This window comes from Molothrus aeneus, chromosome 2, assembly GCF_037042795.1.
Source record: "Molothrus aeneus isolate 106 chromosome 2, BPBGC_Maene_1.0, whole genome shotgun sequence".
NCBI classification, from domain to species: Eukaryota; Metazoa; Chordata; class Aves; order Passeriformes; family Icteridae; genus Molothrus; species Molothrus aeneus.
In genome coordinates, this window is record NC_089647.1 from 27,874,530 (window position 1) to 27,885,757 (window position 11,228).

Sequence of the window (11,228 nt, forward strand, 5' to 3'; positions counted from 1 at the left end):
CAGGCATCTCAGTGCACTGAGCAGAGTGTTCCCAAGCCCCAGGTTTTACTGGGAGATGGTGGAAGCTTTGCAATGAGACTCGGTGATGGAGGGAATAAAAGAGGTGAACAGACTCTGGTGAAAATCCCCGGTACTGTTTGCAGAGGTGGAAATCAGAGAATTGTATTGAACAGTTCAGAACACACCTGCACTGCCACATTTTCCTGGGGTTTATCAAAGGCTCCCATTTTAATGACTGGCAAAAATGCCGGCCTGGGTCACAAGAGGGTGGAGGGAAGTGCAACATGCCAAAACCCACAGAACCCTCTTATTGCCAGAATAGGAAACAGGCACATTACTGCCAAGGTTTTGGTAAATTGAGGATATTTTACCTCTTACTTCTGTATCCTTGATTCCCTGCCACTTATATTCCCTTGGTTTACTTAGTTAGTGTTGTTTTCTCTTTTGATGTTTATGCCCTTTTTTTCAATGCTCTGACTCAGTGTTTCCAGATGGAGATGTGTGTGGCTTTTCTTGAGAACTTGGGAAAAACTTTTTTTCCCCAACTTCCTGGGGGAAGACAAGCCAGTCAAGCCCGTTTTAAATGGTAATTTTATGAAACCTGGAACACTGCTGTGCTTCATAACATCTGGCAGAAAGGTTACAGCTACACAACTCTGAGTAATTTTAAAAAAAGGGTTGTCTTATGCAATTTGGGAAAAGTGGTATGTGGTCATGTAATTTAGGAATTTAAGAGAATGTGTGTGCCTCTGAGCAGAATTATATTGCATTGGTGAATTTAATGTTATCACTTCTTATTAACCTTAATGACATGATTTTGCCTCCTTTAAACTGTTACCTGACATAGCTGTAGCAAATTGTGAAATATATTACCTAACTGTTTCATCTTAAGAGTTGAAAAAACAATACAGATTTAAGAAAATGCAATCAAATGTTGTATATATATTCAGTGTAAATATATAGCAATATTACCAGTCTTCTGCATAAATAGTTAGCATTATGCAGATATGTGACCAGATAAAATGCAGCTACTTCTTTATTTAACTATCTTCAGCAATCCTTTTCTTAATTCATAGAAATTAATTGATTAATAATACATGTTTCTTAATTAATTTCTAAAAAATTATGAATATTCATAGACATATTAATCAACCACTGCTACAGATGAGTTGAGTCAGATTTATGTGAAAATACAGAACTCCCTTGTGATAAAATGACATGCATAACATATCAGTACACAGTCATTTTATTTCCACCATGCCCTTTTTCAAATGTGATTGTGGCTTGAAGAGTCACTGACAGGGTTTTTACATTGCACAGCTCAGAGGAGAAAACATCTCCCTGAGATTTATTGTGTATCTTTCATCACTGTTTTCCTGGTCTCAAAATTCCAGTTCAAAACATCGAGCTGTGCTCCCAAGAGACATCAGAAGGGAGATGGCACTCTGTTTTCTTTCTCTTTCCATTCTCATTTTGACAAAGAAAACAGACTAGGCATGTTCTTCCAGCAAAGCCTTTATCCTGACTACAATGAAGTCAGTTATGATTCATCTGGAGGTGTTTCTCTCCCTTGACATTAAAAATGACTCTTTCAGATAGGCTGTGCTAATGCACTTTGTCTATGGCCTGTTGAAACTTGAAGCACTTTTTTTTCCCTGTCTAAAACAAGCTCTGGAGTGTGCTGTGCTGGCTGTAAAGGGTAGAGGCTGTAATGGTATTTTAGATTTTCATTTATAGTCCAGTCCCTGTGCAGCTGGTTTGTGAGGAGGAGGGGGTTTCTAGAGTGTTAGTGACAGATATTTTAGCTTGTATTTTGGCCTTGGCTTGTGGGCACTGCCTGGGCTAAGGGTCCTACCTGGTGGAAGTCTTTGAACTCCTTTCTGCAAGGGTCTTAGATCTAACTTGCTGCAGGGCTAAGTCTGAGGAACATGAACACGATGAACATGCTTTTTCTTACACGAAGCTTACTTGGAAAATAAAAATGTGCTCCTAGAAAATAAAAGTGTGTCCCCATACTGTACCCAGAAAAACCATGTGTCCTTCTGCTGGTAGCCTCAGAGAGGCACAACATTGAATAGGCCACTATTTTTTCTTTATTTTTTTCCCTAAAAAGGGGTCTCTGAAGCATCTGATGAGGAGCAGTGGCAGCATCCCTGTGGCCATCAGGTTGCAATAAGACTGAGCTCCACCAAGGTGGCCTCTGGACATGATGATCAAATAGGGTTTTCTGTGCAGAAACATTGGACTCTCCCTTTTCTACACCCTTTGGATGTTGTTCCCAGCTTTAAAAAGGGAGGGGAACGAAGACGAGAGGGAAGGCAGTCGAAAACTCTATTCCCCTCCCTTTTCCCCAAAGTCATCTGATTTCCCGAAAATACAGCCAGACTGGTGCACCCCCTACGGCAACTTCAGCCAACAGGATTGTGCAAGTCTTTCTGGAATTCCCCTTCCGGCCGAGAGCTTTCAAAGCCAGCATCTCACGCTAGAGGGAAGTCTGGGAAGCCGCATCCCACAGATAGAGGGTGCTGCGATATTGAGAATTAGAGCTCCCTTCCCAAAACTCAGCTTTGGGTGCGTTTGGAGGAGGGTGTGCACAGGAAGAAAAAAAAGTGAAAGAAAAGAGAAGAGACAAGGAAACCAGACGTGAACTATGGAGAAAAGGTAAATTTTGCACTCACTATAAATGAGAGAGGAGGATATTCCCCAGTGTCGTTGTCTGACAGCTAGAAGAGTGAGGACAAGGTGCTTCCCAACCCCAGGGTCTTAGCATGATTTTTGAGGTGCTGGGAAGAATGGACTGGGTACTCCTGTGGGATGTGTTCTCTGTCTTAATTTGCTGTGCACCAGCGTGGTGTCTGGATTCACTGGTGGTCACAATGGGAGAGCACTGGTGAGTATCAAGACAGAGATTTTGTCCTTATGGATCTCAGCCTCCCTTCTTGATGCTTGGGTTTGCTCTGTGCAGGAAGGGCCAGAGATATAAACTTGCTTTTCAGGCAAAACCTTGACCTAGTCTCTCCAGGGTGGGGGTTTAGGGTTTTCAACCTGCTTAGCAGACACGCAGACATACAGGCAATATTAACCAATCACAGTTTTTTGTCCCAGAGCATAACTCCAAAGTCCAATTCCTGAAGGTTTTCAGAAAGGAAGAACTGCTTTTCCAAGATGTGGTGAGTTATTAAATCTCAAGGTTTATTAGTAATTGTATTCTATAAATCATCTATTTGCCCTGTAAGACTCTACTGATTTTCAGATTGGAATGTATCTATAGCCCAAATAGCCTCCAGAACAGGGCAATGAGTAAGGAAGAGCACTTATGATCCCTGTGTTCAGCTCCTGCAGCTTTACCAGCTCCTACAGAGGCTGAGACAAGCAGAGAGCACGACTGAGGTTGTACTCCTGTGTGAAAAGCTGCAGGACAAGGACAAGCCCCATACAGCCACAGCACTGACCTTTGAAACTCAGGAGCCAGGAGCTCTGCTGCATGCCATGTGCAGCCAAAGTCTGGCTGTTCACTGGGGCTGTGCACACATGAAAATGGAGAACACTGCTGTCATGTCACCTTCCCTTCTCTTTCCTCAGGTCCTTGATCTTCTTCTGTCTCCCTGTCTGGGCTGAGGCAGCCTCTATGTATGGAGAGATCTTGTCACCCAATTATCCTCAGGCATATCCCAATTATGCCAACGAAACCTGGCACATCCGGGTCCCTTTGGGATATGGTATTCACCTCTATTTCACACATCTGGATCTTGAACCATCACAGGACTGTGAATATGACTTTGTGAAGGTACTGTCTGTGTCCTTGAGTGAGAAAAAGACAAGAAGGCAGCTAAGAGCACAGAACAGCAAAGCTGTGCACAAAGCTCAGAGCTGGGAGAGGAGTTATGCACAGCCTTCCTGTTCTGAGCTCCAAGAAGTCCAAATGACTGGTTATGTCTCCACTAGCAGTCATGAAATCAGCTCAAGTTTGCTTTATAACCATGTGAGTGTTGGCTGCCAACTGAGTGTCCCATTTATGCCTCCCATCACATGTTTCTCCATATTCCTAGGAAAAGTGTTTTTAGCCATCACTGACACATCTCTGTGTGGCAGTGCATATTCCTTGACATTGAAGTGTAGGTGTAAAAAGACCATTTTCTTAGGGCAATAGTTGTCTGTGCCTGAAATTATTTGGAATTAATCAATGAGTGGATGCAGATGATTTATTGCAAACAGAAATCGATGAGTGGACAGAGATAATTTATTGCAAACAGAAATTGATTGGAAAAGAAGGAGGTTAAAAACAATCCATCTGTGTAGGCATATGGTCACTCAGATAAAGTGCTGTGGTCCCTTGCACCACAGTTTTTTTATGATCTATGCACCACAGATTTCTTAGAGCCAGCTCTGCTCTATGTTGTCCCACAAGGCACAAAAGATCAAGCACTTCCACACAAACAGACAGAAACACGACCATCCTGTCCTGCCATAGCTCTGTGTGAATAGGGGCAGTAAGGTCAAGTGCAGCACCAGGACACTTTTGAGGAGGACCAAGGTGGGACAGAAGGATGAGTGTGCTCTGTAGTAACCTGTGTCCTTTTGCAGCAAACCAATGAGCCTGTTAGGCTGCTCTGTGGACTGTCATGGTTGGTTTTACTGCTTTGAAATACTATTTTGGTGATTTTTTTTTTGGACAAGTGGGCCTGAAGAAGAGATGTCAACAGCAAACACTGTGGATTAATTTGTATCTGAGAAATTAAGGCAAGTATTTCACTGGGAAGACAGTAGGAGGAACACTCTGCAAGTGTCTTATGAACATCATGAAACTGGCTGTGCAGGGGCTCCACTTGGCTGCACCTGAGCACCTAAAAGCTGAAAGACTCAAGTGCTGGTAATTCCAGATGTTGCAGTAGTGAGGTGAGGTGTCTCTGAATTCTTCTGCAGATCCTGTCTGGTGGCTATGTCGAAGGCGTGCTTTGTGGGCAGAAGAAACCTCCTGCCCCTGGCTCCAGGATTGTGGAGGAATTTCGTGTCCCTTACAACAGCCTCACTATGAGATTCCAATCAGACTTTTCCAACGAGGAGCGTTTCACTGGTTTTGCTGCCTACTACGTGGCAGTGGGTAAGGTTAAAACAGCCTCCTCTGAATCTCTGCAGTGTCCAGGCTGGGAGGAAAGATGACAAGAAGGGTTTTTCTTACAGAAATGCCTTATTTAAAGAGATTCCAGCAGACAGAGCTGCATTCCAGTATGGCCAGTGTAAATACTTTTCCTTGTTGTCCACTAGTGTTTGCTTCAATTTCTCCTTCCCTAAGGGCCCTCTCCTAATTTGGCTGATTCATTTTTTCATACTTGCAGACTTGGATGAGTGCATGGATTTTGTGGATGAACCCTGCAGTCATTACTGTAATAATTATATTGGAGGTTACTTCTGCAGCTGTCCACCAGATTATTTCCTCTATGAAGATAACAAAACTTGTGGAGGTAAGAGATGTGCATGACCTGTGATCAACAGCAAGAATTCATTTAAGCCAAGAGAGATATTGTACTCGGAAGACTTTTTCAACCTTCTTAGCCATTTGTGACAGGTATATTTTGGGAGAAAAAACCCATCCCAGTGCAAATCTGAACTGCAGTAGACAGTAGTTTGAAGAATTTCTATTAACATATTCTTAACAATTCTATTTCTATTTCTGTGTCAAGAGAATTAAGAAACTACTGAACGACCTTCTTTAAAGACTATGATGGAAAACCTTCTTAGCATACTGCTATCTGTGAATCTTTAAATCTCTGACAAAACAGGGAAGTTCCATAAGGACAAAAAAATCACCAAGGGCCTGCTTGGCTTGAACCAAAAAGTTGCAAGATCACAAACAGTGCATGTTGAAAGGAGTGTAATATGAGAACCTGAGAATGAGGAAAGGAAGCCTAAATCTCTGGTGGAGAGTAAAAAGGAATTAAAGTCCCTGGCTAACTGGATAGATAGTGGCCCTGGCTTCAGTTTCTGAGGAAGATGCAATGTTGTGCCATGGTTATTGCAGGTAGCTGGGCAAACTGGGAATGTGGTAGAAGAGGGAGAGCTTGTCAGGTGCACGGACAGACCATTTCCTTTCTGAATCCTACTCATGTTCTTTCCTCAATCCTAGTGAACTGCAGTGGGAATGTCTTCACTGAGCCAACAGGGGAGATTTCCAGCCCCAACTATCCCAGCCAGTACCCGGAGAACTCTCGCTGTGACTACCGAGTGGCTCTGAGCCCGGGCTACTCCGTGGTGCTGACCATTCGCAGCGGTGACTTCGACGTGGAGCCCGCCGACTCCAACGGGATCTGCCACGACAGCCTAACTGTAGGTGTGCAGCTCAGGGAGCTTAGGGGTCAGGGTGCTCTGAGTCTCCCATCCATCTCCTCATGTTTAGAAAAGACTTTGGTACTGCTTAACTTTATTTTCAGTTGTGTTGTCTTTTGGAGTTTTTGGGAATACATTTGAATATGTATGCATTGAGTGTGTGTTTTAATTGCTCTCTCAATACATTTGGCATTTCTCATTTATTCTTGTTTGGTATTTTCCCAGATTGTCTCTGGAAAACAGCATTTCGGTCCCTATTGTGGCAACAAATTCCCAGGTCCTTCTGAAATCAAAACCAGGAACAACATTCTTGACATAATCTTCCAGACAGACCAGGGCATACAACACAGAGGCTGGAAAATACGCTACTATGGAGACCGTGAGTAAATGCTTGGGAATGTGTTCCCTCTGCTGATGAGTTAGGGACAGGGTTTGTCCCAGGTCACATTGGTGCACAACAGCATGTTAGCATGTTCACAGCTGCTGGTACTGAGTAGGGGCATGCCTGCTTACTGAGGGAAAGACATCACTGGGGAGAAAGAGGTTGGGAGCTGGAAGGAGAGTGAATCTTGAACCAGTTCATCACTGATTTCCACCTATCTTTTCAAAGCTGTAACCTGTCCCATGAGTGTCATCTCCAACTCTGTTCTTGACCCAAAGAAGGACAGGTATATCTTAAAGGACATTGTGAAGGTGACCTGTGTGGAAGGCTACGAAATTGTGACAGTAAGTGAACTAAAGAAGCATATGTCCCCTCTGGCCTGCTCAGCAACATCTGGAGGCCATTCCCATCATGGGTCCTGAGTACTTTTGGGAACCCAAAGTTTTCAACACAGCAGTAGTAAGAGGAATCCTCTTCCAGCCACTGCAGCCTTTTGAGGCCCCTCCACTGGAGCACCTGTCAGATGTATTTCATGTCCAGAGACTTACATGGATCATATGTTTTATTTCCTAGCAACGAGATAGCATCACAAGTTTCCTCTCCAGCTGTGAGGAAAATGGTGAATGGAGCAACTCCCACCTGAGCTGTGTTCGTAAGTGAGCCGAGTCTGTATTGTGGGAAGGGAATTGGAATGAGTGTTTAGGATCTAGATCCACTGTATCTCCAGATTAGGAGGATGCTAAATGGACAGAGGAAGTGAGCTCCCATGACTGTAGAGGGACTAGAGAAGCTGAGTGGCTCCCTGTCATACAAAATAACCACACTGTTGAGTGAGGGTGCTCCTTTGATTGTATTTGATCCTTTTTGTTCTCTACAGCTGTAAACTGTGGTGATCCCCCTCATGTTGACAATGGCCAAGCCTCATACATCTCCGAACTCCAGGAGCCTCTGTACACAGCTGCTGTCCGCTATGAGTGTGAGGCACCCTACTACACCCTGGAAAACAAAGGGCATGGTGAGCATTGCCTCTGCTGCACAGTCATATTCCTTGGGTTAAAGGCCCAGGAAGTGCTTCTGGCACAGCCATGGGGCTGGGATTTTGTGCTATCAGGTCAAGACTGGTGTGGGGTTACAGGCAATAGTTTAGTGTTGCCTCTGTGTTTAATGAACTCTAACAATGCCTGGGCTGTTGACCTTAAATTCATTAGAAGTCTTCTCTCTGTTTGTCTTGTGAGTGAACCATGCAGTTTTTTGTCACATGTAACACAAAGTTCTGGTGGAAAAGTAAAGGACTCAAGAAATCTGTTAAATGAGTTTCTCCCAAAAAGGGATAGAAGCACCCTGGTAAGGGAGATAACAGCAATGTTTACCAAGCTGTGCTTGCTTTGGAAATAAGAAGGTTGATGTATCATATATAGTAGTGCTGTTTACCCTGTGTTTATCTTGATTGTGTCCTTATGGAATTCTTTTTCCTTTCGTGTTTTCCAAGCCATATATCGGTGCTCAGCCAGTGGAGAATGGGTCAATGAAGAGATGGGAACAAAGCTACCAAAATGTGTCCCAGGTACTACCAAATACTGTATGCGCATGCAGCATATGAAGAACACTGCTTCTTTCATCTCTGTATTTTCTTTTCTTAACTTTCCACTGATAGAGAGAATTTTAAACCCCATGTACTGCTCAGTTTACCCTCGTAGAGGAGGCAGCATGACTTGCCCTAGCTGTACATGATGCCTGTTCACTCCTTCAAAACCCCAGACCCTCACTGGCAAAGTAGAAGATCCAGGTGGAGGAGATTCAACTCTCTTAAAAGTCCAGTCACAGCTTAGACAGTGGTTTGGATTATACAAGTACACAGTAAGAAAGACAAACTGAAAGATAAAGCTCAGGGAATTTACTACCCAAGAGGAGGCTACAAAGAATATGAAGCCAAATTCTTCTCAGTGGGACACAGCAATAAAAGGCAATGACAAGTTCAGGTTGCAACAAAGGAAATTCTGATTGTATCTGAGGAAAAATGCTCCCCCAGAGCACTGGAACTGCTGTCCAGAGAGGCTGGCTAATCACTACCCTGGGAGATGAGCAGAAGTTCCCTGTCAAAGCCCCTGGGTAACCTGGCTTTGGAGTTAGGAGGCAGGGGGGAGGGCAGTTAGGGAAGACTAGGTTGAGCTAAAGGCACTGAGAAGTAACTTCCAGCATAAACCTTCCCATGATTATGTGAAATTCTTTAACAAATTCTGCTTCATGCAAATTAGAAGCTATCTGCTGGCTATAGTCCCTTAATCTCTGATTTTCTAACTAAGGATTCAATGCAAGCAACACAGTGTGATAAGAAATCAGTTTCCTAGCAATGTCAGAATGACCAGTCTTATTTATGTCCTTATTATTAACATTCTGCAAAATGTTACTAAGCATTTTGCTCAAAAAAGCATGGAGCATCTTTTCACTCAGAAGACCCACAGATAAGATCCCCTACTGCTTAAGATTTTACATACTTATAGAATGGAGAGGCAAAATGGTAAAATATCAGTGACAAACCTGAACTCTTAACCTGAGACTATCTGGAGTCCACAAAAAACAAAAACAAAGCAAACAAAAAAAGGCAACAAAAAACCAACACCACCACCAACAAGAAAAAAACAAAAACAAAAAACCCCAACCAAACCAAACCAAAAAGATATATATTTAAAGAGCAGTGTCATATTTATAAGAAATCAAGCAAGTATTTTTTCAAAGACTTCATCTGAAGAGCATAATTCAGCAAAGGAAAAATGCCAACTAGAAGGTGAATAAATTGTGAGCTTTGACATACCTAACACTGTCAGGGTGACAGCTGCTTTCCAGAAAACTGAATTTGAGAATGAGCATTTTAAATCTAAATTGAGTGTTGATGGTATTTTTTCTAGAATTTTCTTCGATTTCTCTGTAAATACTAATTGCAAGCTCTGTGGCAAAAAATATTAACATGGTTACTCACATTCAAAAGTTATTTAGAGGACACAGGAAGGAGGGGACTGTGGGCTTTTCAGCAGTACTAAAGAACCCCCAGTTTGTAACTGCTAATTCTCCCATCTTGTCTTTCTCCCATCTTTCTTTCTTTTCTTTCCAGTCTGTGGGGTGCCTAGCAATCCCATCCAAGACACAGGGAGGATTTTTGGAGGCACCCGTGCAGAAAAGGGGAACTTTCCGTGGCAGGTGTATTTCAATAACCCCAGAGCAAGTGGAGTGCTCATCTCTGACAGATGGGTGATGACTGCAGCTCACGTGCTGGAGGGGTATGACAAGCCCACCATGTATGCTGGGGTAATCAATGTTCGTAGAGATTTTCTGACACAGGAAGCTGAAAAGCTTATCCCAGAAGCTTCATTCATCCATCCTGGTTGGAAGGAGGAGCCTGCAGAAAGCAGGGTCGATTTTGATAATGATATTGCGCTGCTGAAGCTCAGGGCTCCTGTGAAGATGGGTCCAGACATCTCACCCATCTGCCTTCCTGGTAAATCACCTGAATATGAGCTGGAAGAAGGGACTCTGGGCTACATTGCTGGATGGGGCCGGAGAGAGAAAGGAAAGCTCCCTGCTGATCTTTTCAAGGCCCAGATTCCCGTGGTGAACATGGACAAGTGCCGGTCTGTGAAACCAGACGGCTTCGATGACTCCGTCGTTTACGTATTCACGGACAATATGATCTGTGCTGGCGGTGGCAAGGACAGCTGCCAGGGGGACAGTGGCGGAGCCTATGCCATCCAGGACCCTCTGAATGCCACCCGGTACTATGTGGCGGGGCTCATCTCCTGGGGGCCAAAGTGTGGCACCTTTGGCCTTTACACCAAGGTGGTGCGGTACCTGGACTGGATCACAGAGACCATGCACCAGCACGAGGGCGAGGAAGCCTGGCAGAAATAGCTGCTGGTCCTCTCAGCACCGCCACCCTTTCCAAATGTGAGGGCTGCGTGTCTGGGCTGGCTGTGACACTGTGCACTCTGTGTATCCTGTGGGCAATATGTAACATATTGTAACTTGTCCTGTCTAGGCTGAGCGGAGAGCCAGGGGTATGGACCTGTTTCTCCCACTGTCATCATGTCTGGGAAGGGAAATTCTCCTTCTTCCACTCATAGTAGCATAAAAGGAAGACATTATTCTGAATAAAAGAGACTTCTTCTGCTTCCTTTCATTTTTTTCTATCCTATTTTTTCCCACTTGGAAAAGACCTAGCTGTGCCCATTGAAACCTGACAGGGAGGTTTCAATGAAGACGAGAGAGAATAATGGTTGGTTCCCACGGAAGGTTCAGAGCCTGGTTTCTGATTTATGTATTTCCTGACTTGTTCAGAATATCTAACAGCATTAAAGAATGTCCAAACTGCCTTTTGTGCAATGTGCTATTGTGTCTGTAATGCCTTTCTTCTTCTCAATCTAGACCCGGTTCTCCTTGAAACTCCCTAAATCAAATGTCTAATCATATTCTGACACTGCTAGCTTTCATCAAGCTGGAACTTGTAGTACCTCACTCTCTACCAGTCTTT

General features: G+C 43.8%; 1 protein-coding gene across 3 annotated transcripts; it reads left to right on the plus strand.

Annotated features, from left to right (window-relative positions):
- The first annotated feature begins 2,509 nt into the window (after nucleotides 1-2,509).
- On the plus strand, nucleotides 2,510-11,069 carry C1S (complement C1s). Of its 3 annotated transcripts, none has more exons than XM_066569895.1 (12): nucleotides 2,510-2,661; nucleotides 3,093-3,170; nucleotides 3,583-3,787; nucleotides 4,924-5,101; nucleotides 5,337-5,462; nucleotides 6,125-6,324; nucleotides 6,550-6,703; nucleotides 6,935-7,050; nucleotides 7,280-7,358; nucleotides 7,584-7,721; nucleotides 8,196-8,270; nucleotides 9,816-11,069. In XM_066569895.1, the coding sequence occupies exons 2-12, from the start codon at nucleotides 3,166-3,168 to the stop codon at nucleotides 10,607-10,609; spliced, it is 2,070 nt and encodes a 689-aa protein (XP_066425992.1). In that variant the 5' UTR covers nucleotides 2,510-2,661; nucleotides 3,093-3,165; the 3' UTR covers nucleotides 10,610-11,069. The 3 variants fall into 3 exon arrangements, with proteins under 3 accessions (XP_066425992.1, XP_066425985.1, XP_066425979.1); XM_066569888.1 differs by having other exon boundaries at nucleotides 3,106-3,170; XM_066569882.1 differs by lacking the exon at nucleotides 3,093-3,170.
- Nucleotides 11,070-11,228: the final 159 nt, after the last annotated feature.

Coding starts and splice junctions, on each gene's coding strand:
- C1S (XM_066569882.1), top strand. Junction 6,325..6,549: donor TCTGCCACGACAGCCTAACT/GTAGGTGTGCAG, acceptor GTATTTTCCCAG/ATTGTCTCTGGAAAACAGCA. Junction 6,704..6,934: donor AATACGCTACTATGGAGACC/GTGAGTAAATGC, acceptor ATCTTTTCAAAG/CTGTAACCTGTCCCATGAGT.